Source organism: Cryptomeria japonica, chromosome 11 (genome assembly GCF_030272615.1).
Source record: "Cryptomeria japonica chromosome 11, Sugi_1.0, whole genome shotgun sequence".
NCBI classification, from domain to species: domain Eukaryota; kingdom Viridiplantae; phylum Streptophyta; class Pinopsida; order Cupressales; family Cupressaceae; genus Cryptomeria; species Cryptomeria japonica.
Window position 1 is genome coordinate 708,368,583 of NC_081415.1, and position 20,805 is coordinate 708,389,387.

The window sequence follows — 20,805 nt, forward strand, 5'->3', positions numbered from 1 at the left end:
CACTTTACCTCTTAGGCTAAAGGAATCCAAGTGCATGAGTAACCTCTAAATTTTGGACCCTCAACTACATAATCAACAAGTCCAACAAACGCTGCCAAAAGAGACCAATTTGCTAAGCCATCAATTCCCTAAATTAATATATTTTTATATGGTGGATTTTATATCATCCACAAGTTCATTTGCTACCCAATATGGGAGCACAAGCCTATGTTGACACCCCTCTGGCTAATAACTAAAGATTAGGGATATTCATTTTGCCAAATTCATTAGGGACATGATCATGGTCTTATCCCTTACATCATGCCTCCTGGGGTTTGAATCTTAGTGGATGGGATTATCAAGGAACATACCATCACCTTCAATAATTGTACTCAACCAAATGTACTACAATCCTTTGGTTAATCAATATAATTCATAAAAGAATTGGTTCACAAAATGCAATTTAGATCTAACACTAACTGCCCATAAAATGTTTCTTTGTGTAGAATTAACAAACAAATTAAACCTCGAACAAATGCAATGTATTTGTATAAGTTCAACAATGTATAATGGCAAACTGACTTTCACTAAACAAACAAATGCAAGTACAATTTTACATGTGAGTGTGTTTAGAAGCACTATTTATTTGACCCATGTATTGAATTTGTTTAAATATAATGTTTAGTGTGAACTGATAATAATGCATCAAAATCAAATTTTACTTATTAACAAAATTATTAATAGTTAGTAGTCATTTTTGCATACTAATGGTTGTTTAAAAATAATTATAATGGTTTTTAACAAGGCTATGTAATGCTTAATACGCATAACATGGAGAACCAAACAAATGCATGCAAGTAGTATGTGTGGTTTCACTTAATCTATTGAATTTGTTTGGGTACGAATTCAATATAGTTGAATATTTTTTAATTTTCAATAAGTTCAAATCCATAGAAGCAAAAATGGTAAATCATATGATTATTGTGGTTTTTTTAAAGTATTGGAAAATCCATATATGGTAATGGACCTTATTGGTGTAAATAAATATTCATCATGGATATTATTACACTTTACTTAAGTTTACTTAGGTACATGCATTTAATAGTAGTTTGGGTATGAGACACTTGGGTGTTTGTGCCACATTGGGATAGTGTGTATAGGAGAATTCCACCTTTTATGGTGTTGATCTTATCTTGTTGTTATAGTCCACCTCATGTGGAATATTTTATTGTTTCTCCTACCTACCCATACCTATTTCCTACCTACCCTTGTTTCTTATTGAGCCACATGTCATGTTTGTGTGCTCACATATCCATATAGCCTTGCCTATATAAGTAGGCTCATCTGCATTTTTTGTACGGACACAACGACAATATCTTGTAATGATCCAGTTGATCATATTTTGCATCTTGATAGAATACAGTTTATTCCTATCATATATTGTGTCTCTCTTATTTGTGTTTTCCATTGCCTCTAGATCTTGGCAAATTCTCACATGGTATCAGAGCCATTAGAGTGTCATTAGTTTGCCAATTGAGAGAAATTTGGGGTTTTGCATTCTGAAGCTTTCTATTGTAGGTTATTATTGGATCTTGTTGGGTCAGATTTGAGGTTACCATTGGATTGAGAAGGTTCGAGCAATTAAGAATCACCTTTTATTTCATCCAAATCCGACATCTGAGGCCAAATCTAGAGTCGTTTGAAGGTGGAGGGTGGTGACTTGTCCCGACACCAATCTGCAATTTTGGAGCATTTTTGGCCAAATCCGTCATCGCCATTGCGCTCATAAGGCCCAAAAACCCCAAGATTGACTGTTAATTCGTCAAAATCGGCCTCTGTTACCTCGAGTTGAAAAAATCTCCCCTCCCGGCCCGTTGTACGGACTTGCAGGTACAGGTCAAAGAAAAAAAAAAATTATTTTATTTTTTTTCCGTTTAATTATTTTTCGGAAAATTAAAACAAAAATTAAATTTTATTGGGGGGACGTTTTTTATAAAGTTTTTTTTGTTTGTTTAAAAAAAAAAATTACGGGGGGCTCTGCCCACAGGCATACGAGCCCGTAGGCCACCTGCGGCCCGCAGGTGCACCTGTGGTGACCGTAGGCCCTGAGGGTACCGCAGGGTACACCTGCAGCCACCGTGGGCCCCCTCCCGTGAAGGGGGGTTCAATAACTTTTTTAATTTTTAAAAAAAAAATTTAAAAGTTTTTTAAATTAAAAAAACAACTTTTTCTTATGTTTATTTTAATAACACTTTTTTAATAAAAAAAAATTATGTTTTTTTCTTTTTCTTTATTGGTTTTTAATAAAGTTTGTTTTGCATGGATTATAATAAGTTGTTTTTATTTAGATTTTTAAAATCTTTTAAAACCAAAAACATCATTTAATAAGCCAATTGGGAACACTTTTTTTCTTGTCACTTCACACCTGTCTTGCAGTGCTTCCAACCAATAGTCAAGGGGGGAGGTTGATTTGCTCCTTTATATCTCTTGGTCACATCCCAATTGGAGGCGTCTTTTTCTACAGTATTCTACAGGGCTTCTTGGTGGCATCATCTTCATGTTTCCAGATTTGCACTATCATGTTGTATGCTCTTGCATGAGCAATGTTGTACTCGCACTATCATAAAGTGTCACACCTCTTTGTATCTTATTTTTGTTGACATATTTGATGTAATCCTCTTGTACATGTAGATTAGGAATATCTTGTGAGACTTGGTGCATGGCTCCAGTTGAGACTTTGATTGTACATATTTGTGCATGGCTCCCGTGAGACTTGGATTATACCAGTATTTCTGCTATTTCTGAGTATCCAGATTATGCTCACAACAGGTTGTCTCCATGCTTGATCTTCATTTTGTTGCAACGAGTGATTCATCGTCATCGACTTGGTACCTGGTTTTGTCACACTTTGACATTATTGGTGCAACATTGGCTCTCTTTCTTCCTTATGGGGAGGTATTTTTGGTCATCATCATTGGACCATCCTTGCATGAGATTCGACATTGAGGGGGGGCTTCATGGTCTCTTATTTTCATCATTGACAGCATTGTGTGCTTTCATCATCTCTCTTTTGGGGGAGGGTTTTTTCCCATTGGGTTTTTCTCTCTTTCTCCATTTATGGGAGATTGCATTTGCATTTGTACATGGGTACCTAACATGGCTTTGTAGCCGAGACCCATCTTGCATTGCTTAGTTACATTGTAGATTTAAGTGCATTCCCCTAAGTTGCACTTAAGGGGGGTGTTGGTGTAAATAAATATTCATCATGGATATTATTACACTTTACTTAAGTTTACTTAGGTACATGCATTTAATAATAATTTGGATATGAGTCACTTGGGTGTTTGTGCCACATTGGGATAGTGTGTATAGGAGAATTTTCACCTTTTATGGTGTTGATCTTATCTTGTTGTTACATTCCACCTTAGTGGAATATTTTATTGTTTCTCCTACCTACCCACACCTATTTCCTACCTACCCTTGTTTCTTATTGAGCCACATGTCATGTTTGTGTGCCCACATATCCATGTAGCCTTGCCTATATAAGCAGGCTCATCTACATTGTTTGTACGGACACAACGACAATATCTTGTAATGATCCAGTTGATCATATTTTGCATCTTGATAGAATACAGTTTATTCCTATCATATATTTTGTCTCTCTTATTTATGTTTTCCATTGCCTCTAGATCTTGGCAAATTCTCACAGACCTAAAAACATTTAGGTTGAGCACTTCCCGTTTGCACTTCCTATTTGCATTCCTATGTGCATCTTTATGCTCACCCTTATGTTCAAGGGAGATACTTTTAAATTTTATAATATTATAATTTTTCAAAGTTTTAAGTTAATATATAATATTAATTCAATTAACTCAATTAATTGATCTAGTTAATTTATAATTAATCTATTAAATAAATATACTAAATCTTTCTATATATATAAATTTCAGCTCTGTTTTAATAAACATATAAATATTGTGTGCAAGGAAAAGTGTTTTATGTGCATGATTTAACCATAAAACCAAGCAAAAATACAAGTCTAAGTAACAATCAATATTAAACAAAGAGGCAAAAACAATGCAATTTACCACTAACACAAAGTATGTTGAACCTCGCATTGCAATGGTTTGCCCAAGATTATTGATTTAGATGTGTCCTCACAAAAAATTCAGCAATATAACGACACTCAAATGATAAAAGGGTGAGATAGAGATAAAATGGCTAAGTGTGGGTTATAAAGTAGAGGATAAAATTGATGAAAGATCAAGATTGTTTAATGGAGATCAAGGGTGGAGGAAAATTTGGTCTTTCAAGTCATAAGATGATGCCAAGAGGCACCACAATAGGGCTTGAGAGGGAGATTGTACCCTTAAGGGTATCTTGGGGTATGGGGAGACTTGTCATGAAGGCAAGTTTGTCCTCACACTACAATGGGAGTGTGAGAGAAATAAAAGAGTTTTTAATTTCTTTGGAGTACTTGAAAGGACAAGCCCCATGTGCATATGAAAGGGGCCCATGTTCTTGATTTGATGGGAGGGGTTGACCTCATTTAATAAGGATTAAGTGTGTACACTTTCTTAGCGGGGGATTAGGTGGAGGTTAGGAAAAAATAAAAGAGGATGTAAGATGGAACATTTGAGGAAGAATTAAATAAATAGAATATTTAATTTTTGGAATAAGGGAATAAGAGTAAGGGTAAACAACTATAGGTAATTATTTTTTCTTTGAACTAGGACTTAGGGATAATAGAAGAAATAGATTAGAATGGAGGTTGAGATAAATGAATATTAATTACATAATAAGATATTATTTAATTGATATAGAGGATAAAAAAATTGGTCGAAATAGGGGTAAATTGATCAAATGAGATCAATTTTAGGCATAGACAAATATAATTTTTTTAATTGTTAATTTTATATTATTTATTTTTAATAATATTTTTGTAAATATATTTTATTTCTACAAAATAAAATATATTATTTTTAAGTTTTAAATTATAAAATAGAATATTGTCGAATGTTTTTTAATTTTCATAAACTTAAAATAGTTAATTCATTTATAATTTTAATTTGTTAAAAAATAGTAACATTTAAATATTTTGAAATATAAACAATTTTATTAAACAACATTTTAAAAAATAAATATAATTAGAAGAAAATTTGAAATATATTGAAAATCATATGGATCAATCCAAACATACTCAATTCTAACTTATTTTCCAATGCCAAATCTTCAAATTGAACTCACAAACCTAAACCCAAACTAGAACAAAAAAATGTTCATTTAGGTTTTAACTTGTATATACGCTTTTTTTTTCACTTGTTTTGAGCATGTATTACCTTGTCCACATTTATTTGGAAGCAATGATGATGAGTTCAAAGTTTCAACGACTTGTCCTTCAAACTTCAAGCTTAGACTTTGGTTCCTCCGTCATAGTTTAGTCCATTTTTTTTGGTTGCATAATCCATATACTTCATTCAATTGATTGAGTGGAGCTTTTGGTGTTGATATTTATGTCTTTGTTTAGCAAGTTTCATTAAAAAGTTTGATTCCATTTTGTTTCATAATTAAACTTGAATATTGCAAAATGTTATAAATCTGACCAAATACTCTACTCAGAAAAAGAAAAACAATATTGTAAGCTAATAAAGCATCGTTTATTATGGTTGCCATCTTATACATCCCCAATTCCGAACACAAGCGCTTGCCTTATTTATTAAATTCACAATATATAAACTAACTTCTTATTTTTATTTGCTCTCTATATCTTTATGCTATAAAAATGCCTTCAAATTTTATTTTATTTTAATATTTTCTATTTCAAAAAAAAATCCCATATAGGAAGGACCGTTGGATGAGAACTACATAAAACATATTCGAAATTGAAGGTGGGCTTTTTCCAATAATAAACGCTCTGAATTGATGTTGTGGGAGGCCTCAAAATGTTTTTTAAAAAGTTTCCATGCACAAATCAGAGCTGTTATAGAGATTCATTTCCCACAAACAAGTACATATTAGACCCAATGATTCTCACCCATTGAAGTATGTGTAATCAACCATGCATCAAGACCATTATCATCTGTAACAAGTTTTACCCGAGGCCTGCTTGCTTCACTGTTCAAACTATCTTATAGAGGAGTGTCTGGGGCTCTATCAGGGTTTCATCAACAGCTCCTTCACTAAATTAATGACGCCTGCCACATCAACTGTCCAAGCAACTGATACAGGTCGAATGTTTGTCCAAGGATTATCCGTATTCCATCTGTTAAAGAGACAAGTAATGTTGTAGCAATCAGACTCTAGATTAAGTTAAGAGTATGAAGTAATCAATGAATAGTGAATACATATGCTTTATAACAAAGGGAATTCGTGATTGATATTCGAGAATCTGAAATGGAATTTTCAATGCCACCCAGGTACATGGTCAACCAGTAATTTGGTTGGAGAATCATACTTCCCAACGGGATTCCTCTCCTGCTGTGGCAGGCCCTATTGTTCCTGAAAGGGGCCAGGCTGGATAGAAATCCAGGACTGAATTGGCATAATAGACACCCAACATACCTAACATCTAAGCTGAAAGGAAGTTTGTGTGTGCAGTGGAGCCCCTCAAGAACTGCTCAAAAGCTTCCTAACAAAAAAACATATTAACATATAATGATCAAATGGAATGGAAAATAAGAAAGACGCACTTTTTCAATCCGAAATCCATCAATGTATGCCCAGTGCAGATACCCTGTGTCTCTACACGCACAGCACCATTCTTATATTCAAAAAGTTGAGGTTTTATTAGGGCTGCAAAACAAGTGGGGTCATGTAGAAATATCCCTGCACATGAAGAAACCACATTAAGCATAAAATGTTTGCAGTTAAATCTAACTTGAACAGTCTATAAAAAAAATTATTTAGGCAATATTCCACTTGGATTGGTTATACGAAAGCAATCAATAATTAGAACCTCTCGAGTCCTCTTCAAACTCTGGGAATTGAAAATTCTTGCAAGTTAAACTGCCTACCATTAACACCATCCGATTTTATATAAAAATCTCTGTAAAACTGGCACATCTTATAGATATACTCTCCGTATCTTGCTTTTGAATCCCTGAGTTCACACAAATCTGCCTCTGCAATTACAAAGTATTTTGTTTAGTAATCAATGGGCATATTTCATATTATGACATAAGCCATTACCTGTCCAGTTCCATATCCATAAGCAGCAGATCTTTTTCCGAAGAAAAAGGGAAGAGTGAGAAAGGATAATAGGTGGGAATAGAAGGTCCCCATGGTAATGGGTTGTGTTTGGAAAGAAAGCTAGGTAGTATAGTATAGGAAACATGAAAGGATTATTGACATACCAGTCAGAATAACCTGTGTGGTGACATTTATGCCAACAACCACCATTTCTGCTCCACAAGTGAATACAATGTCAGCGGCTTCTGGATCCCCATAAATCTGTAGTGTATATATAAGACAGGAATGCATGTTACTCAGAATTTTTTTAACTGGCCAAAAATTATATTGTAACTATTAAAAAGAAAATAGTAAAAATGTTCTGCACTCTCTCTATGGATAATTTTTAGCAGCAAGAATTTCTGATTTTTTGGCTGATCATAATACAATACGCAGATTCGCCAATGGCCAAACCTATAAACAAGAGTAGAAGAAAGAAATCCCAGAAGGATTTTCCACAATCCCATCTCCAAGAGAAACCCAGAGAGCCTATCAATAAGCCACAATCCAGGAAAGAGGGGAGTCTTATCAGTGTGACCGGTGAGAGCAAGATATCTAGCATACAAAAGAACCAGGAAAATCCATAACACCAGCAGAAAGACATAGAGAGTTGCAAGGAGGCTGGCAGTCACCACTCTTCATCCACAACAGAGAATAAGAGTGAAAATCAGGATCAGTCATTATGAACAAGATGGAGGAGCTGTGAGGATTTCTCAGGAGAAAGAGATCCCCACTCAAAAACATTCCAATTACAATTTTCATTGGTCACCCAATTAACCAGACAATCCACAACTGAGTTTCATTCCAAAGGAAATGACTTCAAACCAAAAAACAAGTTGAAAAAGCTGCTCAGCAACAATCGCCAGCTGCCAGGAGATCTCAGAAGTTCTTTCCCAATTTAGAAAAGAAACCATGATTAAGAAGTCAATATCACAAGTAATTTTTTCCCAACTCAATGCATGAGCTTTCTCCATGGTCAAAAGAATAGCACGGGCTTCCATCTAATTGTTGGTATTGAACACAACAACAGCAAAGAAGAAAAAATGAACAGACCCATCTTCATCACAACCAACCCACCACACAGGAGGAACCATCAAAATTTAATTTTTAGGAAACCTAAAGGTGGGTAAGGCCATTTACCAAACCTATCAACCTTTCTACAAGCCCGCAGGGTAAGGTGGAAAAAGCAAGAGGCACCATCAGAGTGATGCTCAAGGATTTTTGACATATGAAGCTGAGAGGAAGATATAACTACATCAAAGGAGCACTTAGCACCAGTAGTATCCTCAACAGAATCCAGAGCCTTTTGCCAGTGCAATTAGATTCTAACAACCTTGCAAATTTTGATGATTCTGTTCAAGCCAGATCTGTCAGAGGATGAAAGGGATCCAAGTTCCCAAGCCACCTTGAGAGAGCTAGCTACAAAGAGTGGCTAGCCCATGCTAGCCCAAAACTTAGACAAAGAAGTCACATGTACAATAGGTTGGTTCCAAATCTGCCACCATTGTCACCACAAACCAATATCAAAAGGGCATTGGAAGAAAAGGTGAGCAAAAGACTCTTCCTCAGAATTACATAGAACACATTTTGGAGGGCCCTAAAATCCACACTTTCTAATATTATCCCAAGTAGGAGGTTTATCATCATATAAAATAATAAAAGCAACATGAAAATGTTGCACTTTAGGCCAACCAAGTTTATTCTAAATTTTGCTCCACCAAGAAAAATCTCTATTCTCACCATGTTATGACTCCAGGAAAGAGTATACAAGAACCACTGTATAAGTTCCTTTGGGATCATTACCCCATGCAAGAACATCAGCATCTTCAACAGAACAAGGAGGTCAATCAGCAAGGATAGAGGATAGAGAAGCCTGAGCTTCGGGAGAGCCCCCCTCAATCCAAATGCTAGAATCTTTCCCATAATAAATCAAAGTCCTCCCCACCTCAAGAGACCTGAAGAAATCGGCAACTTTTGACCACCCTATTATAAGACTTGGCTCACATGCTGGAGAAGAGAGAAAGAAGAGAGGAGCAAAGGGTGAAGATCCCAGGCATCTGCCAAGAAGAGTGCACTCTACCTAGTTTTAACAATCAAGAAAAGATCATTCTTGATCATAGACGCCCCTTTCTTAATAGTCTTCCATACAACCATGCCATGTCCAACCAAATCTGTCTTCAAGAGTTCACAACCAGCAACCTCGCCCAAGTATTTGAAATTAAGTATTTTTGCCCATTGTTGATCTAGATGTCTACACCATCTCGAATAAAGTTTGGTGGCTGGAGCTTGGCTATTAATGACAATACATCAAAGACCTTGATCACCATCTTGTTTAGGCCCACACACTTGATCCCAGCTAATGAGACTCCATTTATAAGAGTTTCCTACAAACAAAATCTAAATCATTTGGCATGCTTTTGGGAGTAGATAAGATGAGGAACTTACAAAGAAGTTGAGACTATAAAACAGATTTTAGCAAAGTAAGGCAGCCAACAAAGGGCAGTCATCAAAAGGTCCAATGATCAACCTTATTTTGATTTTTTTAATGAACTTTTTCCATTGATCCCTCTTGGTATTAGCAATAGATAAAGGTATGCCAAGATAATCAAATGGAAGCTGCCCTATTTTGAAGCAGAGAATAAGGGTAATTCACTACTAGATGCTTAAGGGGGTATTAAAGAAGAAAACATTGGACTTGTCTTTGTTAATCAGTTGACCAAAAGAAACCAAATAAGTATCAGGAGCTTTCCTAAGACTGATAGCTTCATGAATCTAAGCAACACACAACAAATTGAAGATGAGTTAGTGTGTCTATATTCTGAGCAATAGGACAGCCATGAAAGCAACCATTAGTGTTCTACTTCTTATGCAGTCTACCCAATCCTTCATCCATGAGGATGAAGAGGTAAGGAGATAAGGGATCCCCTTGCTGCAATACTTTGGAAGCAGAAAAACGGGAGGAGGGAATACCATTAATAAGAACTAAAATAAAGGAGAACCCATACAACACATCACCTTTTCGATCCATTCCAAGCAAAAACCAAAGGCCAATATTCCTAAGAAAAGACCATCTAACCCTATCATAATCCTTAAAAATCCAACTTGATAAACATAGCTTCCTCCTTGCAGCAGGACATAAACTAAATGGCCTCAACAACCATAACAACACCATCAAGGTTTGACACCCTTTTAGAAAGCAACCTTGCTTAGGAGTGATGAGAGAAACCATAATTTGTTTTGGGCAATCCACAATGAGTTTGGTAATGATCTTGTAACATTACAAAGAGCAACAAGACAAAACAAATCAAAAGACTAAACGCCTCCTTTTTGGGAAACAAATCCAAGAAAGTGATATTAAGTGCCTTGAGCATTTAATTGTTAGCTTGAGATTCTCAAACCACCTTTAATAGATTGAGCATCGAGATATCCCAAAATCGCTAAATAATTCAATAGGAAAATAATCCAAGCTAGGAGTCTGACCTTTCTTCATTTGAAAAACCACATGATCAATCTCCTCAAGAGAGATGGGACTCATCAATAAGGTGTTGATAGTTGTAGAGATGAGAGGAGGTATACAATCTAGAATGACCTACTCATCCTCCCTAACCAAAGGACCACTTTCTTTGAAAAGAGAGGGAAAATGTTGAACAATTTCCCCACTTATATCATGAAAGAAAGGCAAATGATTCCCTTGAGCGGAGACGAGGTTGGATATAATGTTTCCACTATCCTTGCTTTGACTGAATTTTGAAAAAAGAGGTATCGTTGTCTCCCTCACACAGCCATTCAATTCTCAACTTTTGTTTTCAAGAAAATCTCCTCCCTTAAGAGCCATTCATTCTTAGGGAAGGAAGATTCCTCGAGAAGAAAATTTTTAGTCATACTCTCTTCCTTGATTTGAAAGGTGATGGTATCCAACTCCTCTTGCACTGGATTTCTTCTCTCAAAAATATTTCCTTAGTATGATCTATTCCAAAGTTTGAACTTGCACTTACAAACTAAAGTATTTTGGAGTATATAATAGTACCAAATAGGGGTTTTTTCTCCAACCACCATGCGGCAATGCATTCATGAATCATTTGATCTCTAAGACACATTTGTTGAAAATTGAAGGGTGGTTTTTTAACTTGGGAAAAGGAGAGGAAGAGAACTTGATAGGCCATTGGTTTGATCCTTCCAATGTAAGATATTCAAAGAAGAGACCAATGAGTCACCAAGCCATTAATTAGAAACCAAGAATTTGTCAAGGTGGTCTAAGATAAAATCTAGCCCACATCCTCTATTATTCCAAGTAAAAAGACTAGATCTTGCCTTAAAATCAACAAAATTAAGAGGACAAATTTTCTCTTAGCAAGGAAGAAGGTGGATCTAAGTGATTAGAACCTTTAATATTTTTAGCTGGGCTAAGGATAGCATTGAAAGCTACCATCATGGCCTAGGGAATTATAGGGAGAACAAACAAATCTAATAAGAGCCCAAAGCCTTGAAAATCTTTAGGAGAATAGACATTGGTGAGAAGAGTGGATGTACCAGATTCAGAGGAACAAACCAAGGATACAGAATGTCTATTGACAACCCAAAGAGAAGTGAGATGGTGGGGATCCCATAAACAAGCCAGTCCACTAGAAGATTCTTGAGCTCCAATACATTGGCATTGGCTACTTTTTTGGAGCTTGGAGAATGAAGAGGCCATTTCCTCTACCAAAAGCTTTGTTTCTTGAAGGAAAATGATTTTTGGATGATGTTCTTAGACAAAATCACAGTCAGCCTTTTATTGGGGTAGCTGCCCGAACCCTAAGTATTCCAAGAAATTACAACCATTTATGGGGTGTGGAGTAATGAGTATCTAGTGTGTGGGGACACTAGATTGCACCAAAGATTACCCAATCATTTTCACCTTTTCCTAATTATGTTTTCTTCTATCTTTGGTGATCTATATTAAAGAATTATTTTTAAGATTCTTTTGATGTAGGCCCAAGAGAGGAGGAACCTTACTCTTAGATTCATCTTATGAGCTGTGGGCTAGAGATCTCTCTAGCATAAAAAATCAGACTTGTCTTCAATGAGATCGTTTGTAGTGAAAAGAGGGGCAATGGTCATATCTATATCTGCATTATCAACTTGTTTTTGCCTAGCAAAGACCTCCATGTGATGAGGAGAGGGAGTAACACTCACATTGAGGGGAACTTATAAATATGAAGCAATGTGTGTTTCTAGTTCTACCAAGCAAGAAGGAACAACAAGAACTCTAATATTTGGCTCTTGGATAACTAGGGGCTGCACAACCATAGAAGGCTCGGGATCCTCAAATTCTCTAGAACCTAAAATCTATCATTTAACTTTCCTCCTGATAGGTTACCTTTTTGATGGTTTTGATTTTTTCCTCTATCATGAATTTTCACAAGCTCCATCCAAATCCAAACCATCTACATGTGGTGGGGCTTTCCCTTCTGCTTCAGGGGTTGCTTTAGCATTATCCAGTGGCAAATGGGAGGGAACTGAAACTCTATGCAAGCAATCCCTCTGTAAATATCCATAACCATAAAAAATCCAACATCAAACGGGAAGGGCTTTATAGTTTGTCTATTGAATCCATTGGATGTTTCCTAATCTGATATTGAGGACACAAGAAGTGGCTTGTTAAGATCAATTTTAACACAAATATGAGCACAAGTAGCTGCCTTCCTTTCCAATGTAAGAAGTGAGGAACCCACAAGTTTCTCAACCACCATAGTAATGGACTGAAGAATGTCAGATCTCTAAAACTTCATGGGAAGCCAAAAGAAATGATCTAGACTAGAATTCAAGAGGGGATCTCTTCCATTGGGTCAATCCCCACATGCTAGGATTTAATGAATAAACCCACTAGATTGTTGAAGTATGGGCCTCATTTGAAAGCTACATTGTAATCAACCAATTTGGAAAAGATCACAAAAACAGCCATTCGCAATGACTTCAACAAGCCCGGCTCTCCAAGAAGGGCAACAAAACTTTGATACCCATAAATTTGCGAATTAGAGCATGCTCTGATAAAAATAAAACATCACTAGCAATCAGATCTGAATTAATTATGAGAATGGGGCTATCCTCACTCTTTTGCAAACATCCATTAGATCATGGTCATTTTGCAATCATTGGGTCAGGTTTGAAGTCATTTGGGGCCTGCAAAATGAAAATGATAGCATGTTCATGATCAGAGGTCATAGGGTCATCAGCATGAATAGCCTCCTTGAAAGAAAATGAAAGGGAGCCCTCTCAACCCCCCTCCAAACGTAGCCACAGGCACCAAGAATACAGAGGTGGTTGTACAAACCAGCAAGCTAGATCATGAAGAAACAACGGCCCAAAAAAAAAACAGAAAAGGATTGCAATAAGGCCACAGGAACACAGCCCATGAGGAAGGACAACCACCCCAAAGGGACACACTGTAACAGCAGTAAAGGCTGCTAAATAACCTAACATGGCCTCCTGCAGAAAGTTCCAAATTGGCTTTCTTCGGAGCAAAAAACCATCCTATATTTACCATTGAGAATTTCTTTTTCAAACCTCTTTTATTTTCTTATTTTAACCCATAGAGTTTAGTTTGGGCAATCTACTATCTCTAACATTTGATTCAAGAAGGCATATAAAAGTATTCTCAAAGGACTGCATACGGTAAATAACCACCTATCATATTCAATTGACTGATGCAAAATAAAAGATCATCCTATTACTTCTAGTGTCTTTCCACAATAATATTTTTTTAGCGTAAATTAGCAGCTAACTAATCAATTTCGCTTTATCCCTCTATTTTTTGATGGATTTCTGTTAAGTACCAAACTATCTGGGTTGTGCTAACTGGTTATAGTACACAACTTCTTAACAAAATTGTAGGAGTATTCTGTTACCCTAAAATACCTACTTTTTGTTGTTTGAGATTATTTGGTGGAGCATAGAAACCCTAATTTGATTTCATAAACATTAACTCAGATTCTTAACTGCTTCTCACTTAGTGATTAAGATTAAAATTTCTACCTTTGAAGTCAAAACATTCAGGTCAGATTTATGAATGTTGTATTCTAATATTCAAAACTGGTATGATAGTCCTACTAGAGAGATTAGTGTCTACAAAGTTTGACAATTTCTCTATCAGTCTATACTAGCAAATTACCAAATGTTTAAGAATATGGCCCAAAATCAAGTGCAGAAGAATGCTTGCAGGCAAGAATATTGCAAGTTGTAACAAATAGAAAATAACCTTTCCCCTGTACTATAAATGAATTATACAAAAATCACTAGTCAACATATACTTCAAGTCAAGTAACCTTTTCCAAGTAAAAAGTTGCATAGATGTATTGCATGACTAAGAAAATATGCAATGTTTTGCTACTGAGCATGTCACCACCTCTAGAATATCAAATCGTATCTGATGATGTTGACATTCCATAGTATAGATAATCTATGTGCAAAAATTTGAATATCAATGAAAGGATGCATGAAGCACAATTATACTTACATTAGCTTCTGCGGCAGGGTTAACATTGCCAATTGCAAAAAATGAACCACCAAGTATAACAATCTTTTTCACATTGTTTGCAAAATCCTTGTCCCTTTTGATTGCCTAAAATGAAAAAAATGAAAATACCATTAAACCATCTATAAAACAAATCACTTTCACACAAGATCAATTCTCAATCTGGAAACTTTAAGGTAGTGAGTGAAGCTGACATTAATCTATTATCACTAGACCATTTGCAATGCCACTCACCACAGAAAGGAGGGCAAAAAAATACTTACCAAGGCAATATTAGTTAACGGTCCCAAAGCAAGAATTGTGATCTCACCCGGATATTCAGAAACTTTGTCAACTAGGAATTCACAGGCACTTTTTTCTATTTTCTTGATTTTTGGTGGAGGAGGAAATGTATTTCCTAGCCCATCAGATCCATGAACAAAATCTGCAATCCGAGGTGGACCCCTCTGCACAAATGAAAGACAAAACTTCATGGATGATAGAAGACTGAAGTTACTATAAAATGAAATGAAAAGTAAAGAATAGAACGGACAGAAAGTTTGTGATTGATTTGTATAAAAAGAAACTCATAAGAGATTGAAGGCTTTCACAATCCATAATCTGGAAAGAAAGCTTTTGGAAAACATCAATTTTTAACCACATCTACATTCCAGATCATACTACATGATCCATCATTAGACGAGATGTGTATCAGATTGCAGATCAGAACCCTTGTTTAGAAAACTCTTTAGAATACATTGGATGCAATGTAAGTACAAGTAGATTACAGTGATAATTAAGTCCATTTAATTTTGGAAACTTCATAAACTAATAGTTAAAAACTAACCATTACATTTAAGTCCTATCACTTAGTTTATAACTACATAACTGATATAATGCAGGAGCATCTCAGGCCATGAGCAATCTTGCATCAACCAATAAAAGTATATACTTTTGGTTTATTTTGTTTTGAAGATCAATAGTTTTCTTTTCCAATAATTTTGGTATGCCATAGTTGGAATTATCTGCTAGTCAAAGCTGAGCACTCAAGCCAACAGAATTGAATCATCTGCAGCACCACATATTGATCAGAACATCTTATGTTTCCATGTAAAGCATCAACAGAGCACCATAAACGTGCCCAAATGTCTGTTTCATTTTCTATGATCCTTTGACTCTGTGGCATGTCAGAGCAGATGAAAGAGTTATATGAGATATACACCAAGATTTAGAGCCTTGCACCAAGGGATATCTTTCAAGAGGTCTTGTGGGACCCCCAGGAGGCCTTCTTTAGCACTGCATTAAGTTTGGAATAGGATTTCTCTTCTAGGCAACCTAGAAACTTTTTAATAAAGAATTAGCTACATAACGAAGTTTCAATTATTTGTGAAGACTCAATAGAGGCAAGAAGAGATCCCAAGGACCAAAATTGTCCAAGAGGTTCAATGCAAAGCAAGAAAAGTGAGACCAGCCCAAGAAAGCCCATGTTGGTAGCCACATCCATGCGAAGAGTGCAAGATTTATGCTTTAATCAAATGGCTAAGGCCTAGCATGTTGTAATCAAATGGCTGAGGCTTAGCATGTTGTAAGCCCATTACAGCAAAAATTATGAATGCAATTTTGATTGTAGAATATAAATATATTGAATCCAATTGATTTATCATAAGATATTGTTGCTCTTGAGTATCATTGTGCTTGGACTGTATATATTTGTGTTGAGTTTGCATGGTTGAACAATCCTTAGTTGGATCCTCCTACTATGACTATATCAGATGGTATCAAAGCATAGTTGTATTGCGAGTGATCCATTCAAAGGAGTAGCCCACAGATTGTTGTGCATTAGTTGTACTACATGTAATCTATTTGGACTGATTCACAAAAACCTTCTGTGTGTGTCAAATTGTAGGTGATCCATTAGAGGAATGGCTCACAAAGGAGCAAGAATAGGTTCCTACAAAGTGTTGAAGAATAGCAAAGAGTGTGGAGATACCTTCCAACACACAGTTGTTGGGTAGAAGGTATCAAGACATTTTGAATTGTCTTCAGACATTGTAGAGTTGAGTAGAAGACAATAGAATAAATGTCTTCAGGCATGGGAATTTAATACAATGTGGATTTGAAGTAATTTTGAACCATATGGTTCAACTAAAATCAAAAAATAAATTCTTCAATTAGGCTATGTAAACAGGGTACACATAGTCCTAGATTTACAACAATAGTGATGAAACACGAGTAGTAGAACAATTACCTTCAAAGGCTCTGGGCTGCCCTCAGCAACTGGCACATCTGGAAATCCTGCAACTTCACACTGTTGTTTTGTATTAGAAATCTGATATTAAGAATATTTATGTTGATGCTGCAGAGCTATTCTTGCTATAAACTATCGAATAAGTACACAATTCAGAATCAAGCCATCGTACGCAACAAACCTGGCATAGCTCCATTCCAAATTCAGAAAATTATAATTTCCAGTTATTGACTTTGACATATTAATGCTTAATCTGAATATCATAAAAAGAACAACTCAGGATTCATACCACATGTAAAGCATTTCGTGTGGCATCCTCAGTGGTGACATTGCCAAAAATTGTAGTCAGACCAATCACCTCAAGATTAGACGACTGAAATGCCATTAAAAGTGTTATAGTGTCATCTGAAAGGCAAAGTTAAAAAGTGTGTCATACATATAGAAGGTCATGTATTAAAAACTAACATATATGATTTGATTTCTAGTTGACATTCAACAAATCAAGAAAAATTAACCTAGATAAAATGATGTTACAATGTGTATGCACAAGTCATAACTTTAACTATGCTTTCAATTAACTGCCAGTATTGAAAGAAAAGATTGCATATGCCAAAGTGCTATAGTTGACACACCACTAAAGAAAGGTTCAAAATTTGTGTCTCCAAAATAGTGGGGTCAAAATTAGAGGAACAAGCTTCTAATTATGATCCTGATTTGACTCAAAGAAGTACACACTAAGAAACATCTGTGAATCCCCTCAATAAAAATATCAATAGTTTGAGCCGAGCACCCCTCCATGTTTGGATGAAGATGCAAGAATCTATTTTACTTTAAATGACAAACCTTAATGGTTTAGAGACAACATTTGGATAAGGAAAGACGCAAAAGGTTATTCCCATTATAAATGTGGAAAAAGACTCGAAATGAAAAAAAAATCCGAGAACTTCAAAGTTGAAGTTCATGCATGTCTTGCTTTGTATGTTACTACTTGCACGTGTACGTAAGAACAAACGAAAAACCTCAGCATTATAAGAACACTATCAACCCTAAACTTGTTTGTCCCTCCTACCCTCACAAGATTGCTAGACTCAAAAAGAAAATCCTGATTACTATTGGGTTACCCAAAGACTCTACGGGAACAAATAATTTCTATAGTATGCATTAAATGAAATAGAGGATAAGATGTAATTTCTATTAACTTGTCCAAATGACAACGATATTAGGGTAAATTCCACATATATTTGCAATCATAAATTAGTATATGAAACCTTAAATCAGTACAGTCAAACAAAGCTTAAAGAATTTATCATAAAGCTTAATAATTGTAGAAACAATCTTCTATCTGCATAGATACACCGCAATTTCTATTAACTTGTCCACGTTACAACACAATTAGGCCCCATCCCCATATGTTTGCAATCACGAAATAGCAAATGAAACTCTAAATCAATACAGTCAAAGAAAGCCTGGTGAATTTATCATAAGGCTTAATAAATGTAGAAACAATCTTCCATCTGCATAGGTAGACTGCAATTTCTATTAACTTGTCCACATTCAGAGTCAATTTTACATATATTTGCAATCACCAATCAGTATATGAAACCTTAAACAATACAGTCAAACAAAGCTTGGAGAATTTATCATAAAGCTTGATAATTGTAGAAACAATCTTCTATCTTCATAGATACACTTTGATAGTTTGACTAATTCGGCATAAAGGGCATCAAAAGTAATCATCATCATATGGGCTTCTCATGAAATAGTAGTTAAATATAAGTTTTCTTACTAGTTTAAGGTCAGCTCATCATAGCTGAGATCTACGTTTCCCTATCATATTGTACATGCCTTTGGTATATAAATTTATAAAATATTAAGATTGTCAAGGAAGGTGTATCATGTATCTGTGCAACAGTATAAGATAATATGTATGGCATAGGTGAGCCTAGAGAACAAGTCGTCTGAGATGACATATATATTAAGTGGTACAGACCTAACTGTGAACATAAAAAGGTAAATGTGACTTTGAGGCCCCAGACTTGCCAATCTGCCAACATCTTGCACTTGATGTAATGAACTATTAATTAACAAATCAACCACCAACTCACTTTCTCTTAAGTCAGCGTCTGGCCTGCTCAAAAAAAAAAATACCTCTATTCTAAAGCTAGTTTTTCTTTAAATGGGTACTCTGGGCACCATTCTCACAGACAGATCAGTACAATAGAAGTTTCAGTTTCAACTGCCGGACCAACTCATGCGGATAACAGCATGGTTTCTGTAGGGTACTAATCTCAAATGGTAAAGCAGAACAGAAGTAATTGCAGATCTCGCTTCGGAAAAAACGCCAATCAATAAGAACTGCTGTAAGAAAGATTACGCAAAAAATTGCACCAAACAAAGCGCACCTATTCATAAGAGTTGAAATCAAGGAAACTTGGAATAACAGTGTTATTTTGAGGTTTCAAAATTCAAGAAAAACAAGAGAAGAGCAGGTAATTAGATTCTTGATGAATCAAAGTCGTGAATTTGAAATAAAGACATAGACCAGATGCGTCTGTCGTGATGTCCTGTGTAATGCATTTGTCAATATAACAAATTGGGAAGCTCAGAATGCCATGGTCATAAACTTACGCATCAATCACAGATCAATTCAGGTTGTTCATAGGAAGAACGTATTTCCATAAACAGATTTGAACTATCTTTAAAAACATTCAGCAAACAAAATTAAATTAAAAAAAAACGTCCAATTGGCTTAGGAGCAAGATTCGCTCAAAACCCAAACAGGCATTTAAAAGAGTATATCAATCAACCCAAAATTGATCTAAGTTGTATGCCCCTCTTTGCATAGTCCTAATCTGCTACATAGAAATCTTAAATAGGGACAATTAACGGACCAAACTCGGGGAATTTACTTCACAACCAAATATCTATACAAACACAAAAAAAACTGCTTGATAATATAGGTGTTACGGACCATTTTGACCAGAAAGGAACGCTGAAAGACAGGGAAAAAAACCCATATTAAACTGCAACCATAACAGCTCTTGCATATAATGAAACAAAAAAAACGAAGCAAAAATCAGAAAAAATACACAGATTGAAAGTAACTAACCAATCCCTGGATCTGTATCAATAATAACTTTCATTTTCTGCTCAGTCGAGTCGATGGCATCTGAAATTCCATTAGGCTCCTCTAGTAAATCGCCTTTTATCACCATCCTTCCTTCCGAATTTGCAGGAATTGAACACCCACAATACGAAACAACAGACTCAATTCCAGCAAGAATTCTTGTCTGTTGTAGAACAACTCGAAATCAATAATGTCAGGAATAGCAATCTACCAGAGGAGGTAGAGACTTTATAATACTGTCTTCTTTATGAAACAGAACATTATAAATTTAGAGCAATTTGTTGGTCCAATCTGTTTACATCGAATCGCAAGAAAACCAAATTAATATTAATAAATTAATATTTAACCAGGTAGTTGCACGCAAATTGAATTTGAAGGTCGATCACCCTTTTTCAAAGATTGGAAAGCACGAAGATGAAATTTTGGGCAGACATTTGAAAAAAGGGCATTTAATGTCGTAATGGTGAAAATGGCATATCCAGGAAATTACTCAGCCATGTTTTGGATTCGTGTGGATTAGGTTGTTGGATTATTACTTGAATAAAACATTCATTTGATTCATTTAGGATCTACAAGGCAACATTCATAGGTATGACACATGTTTGTCAATTCTTATTTTTATGTGTGTTTAGTGTTGTTAAATTGATTTTTTTTTTTTGGAGTTCAATTAAAGGAGAACAGATCCTTATCAACTTCTCCAATGGATGTCTCCTCATATTGTCTCACTTTAGA

General features: G+C 35.5%; 1 protein-coding gene across 1 annotated transcript; it reads right to left on the reverse strand.

The window, feature by feature from the left end:
* Window positions 1–5,861: 5,861 nt before the first annotated feature.
* On the reverse strand, window positions 5,862–20,609 carry LOC131061345 (probable uridine nucleosidase 1). Its single transcript, XM_057994990.2, has 9 exons — window positions 20,056–20,609; window positions 17,236–17,351; window positions 16,947–17,006; window positions 14,983–15,165; window positions 14,702–14,806; window positions 7,332–7,428; window positions 6,993–7,100; window positions 6,669–6,804; window positions 5,862–6,241 (listed from the first exon to the last, which is right to left on the reverse strand). The coding sequence occupies exons 1-9, from the start codon at window positions 20,159–20,161 to the stop codon at window positions 6,133–6,135; spliced, it is 1,020 nt and encodes a 339-aa protein (XP_057850973.1). The 5' UTR covers window positions 20,162–20,609; the 3' UTR covers window positions 5,862–6,132.
* Window positions 20,610–20,805: the final 196 nt, after the last annotated feature.

What these genes read in the sequence shown, in the direction of transcription:
- LOC131061345 (XM_057994990.2), bottom strand. Translation starts at nt 20,161, where the DNA reads ATGGTGATAAAAGGCGATTTACTAGAGGAGCCTAATGGAATTTCAGAT. An exon ending in CACACAGGTTATTCTGACTG is followed by an intron (nt 7,101 to 7,331) that starts GTATGTCAATAA and finishes TTGTAATTGCAG; the next exon opens with AGGCAGATTTGTGTGAACTC. An exon ending in AAAATCGGATGGTGTTAATG is followed by an intron (nt 6,805 to 6,992) that starts GTAGGCAGTTTA and finishes CTTCATGTGCAG; the next exon opens with GGATATTTCTACATGACCCC.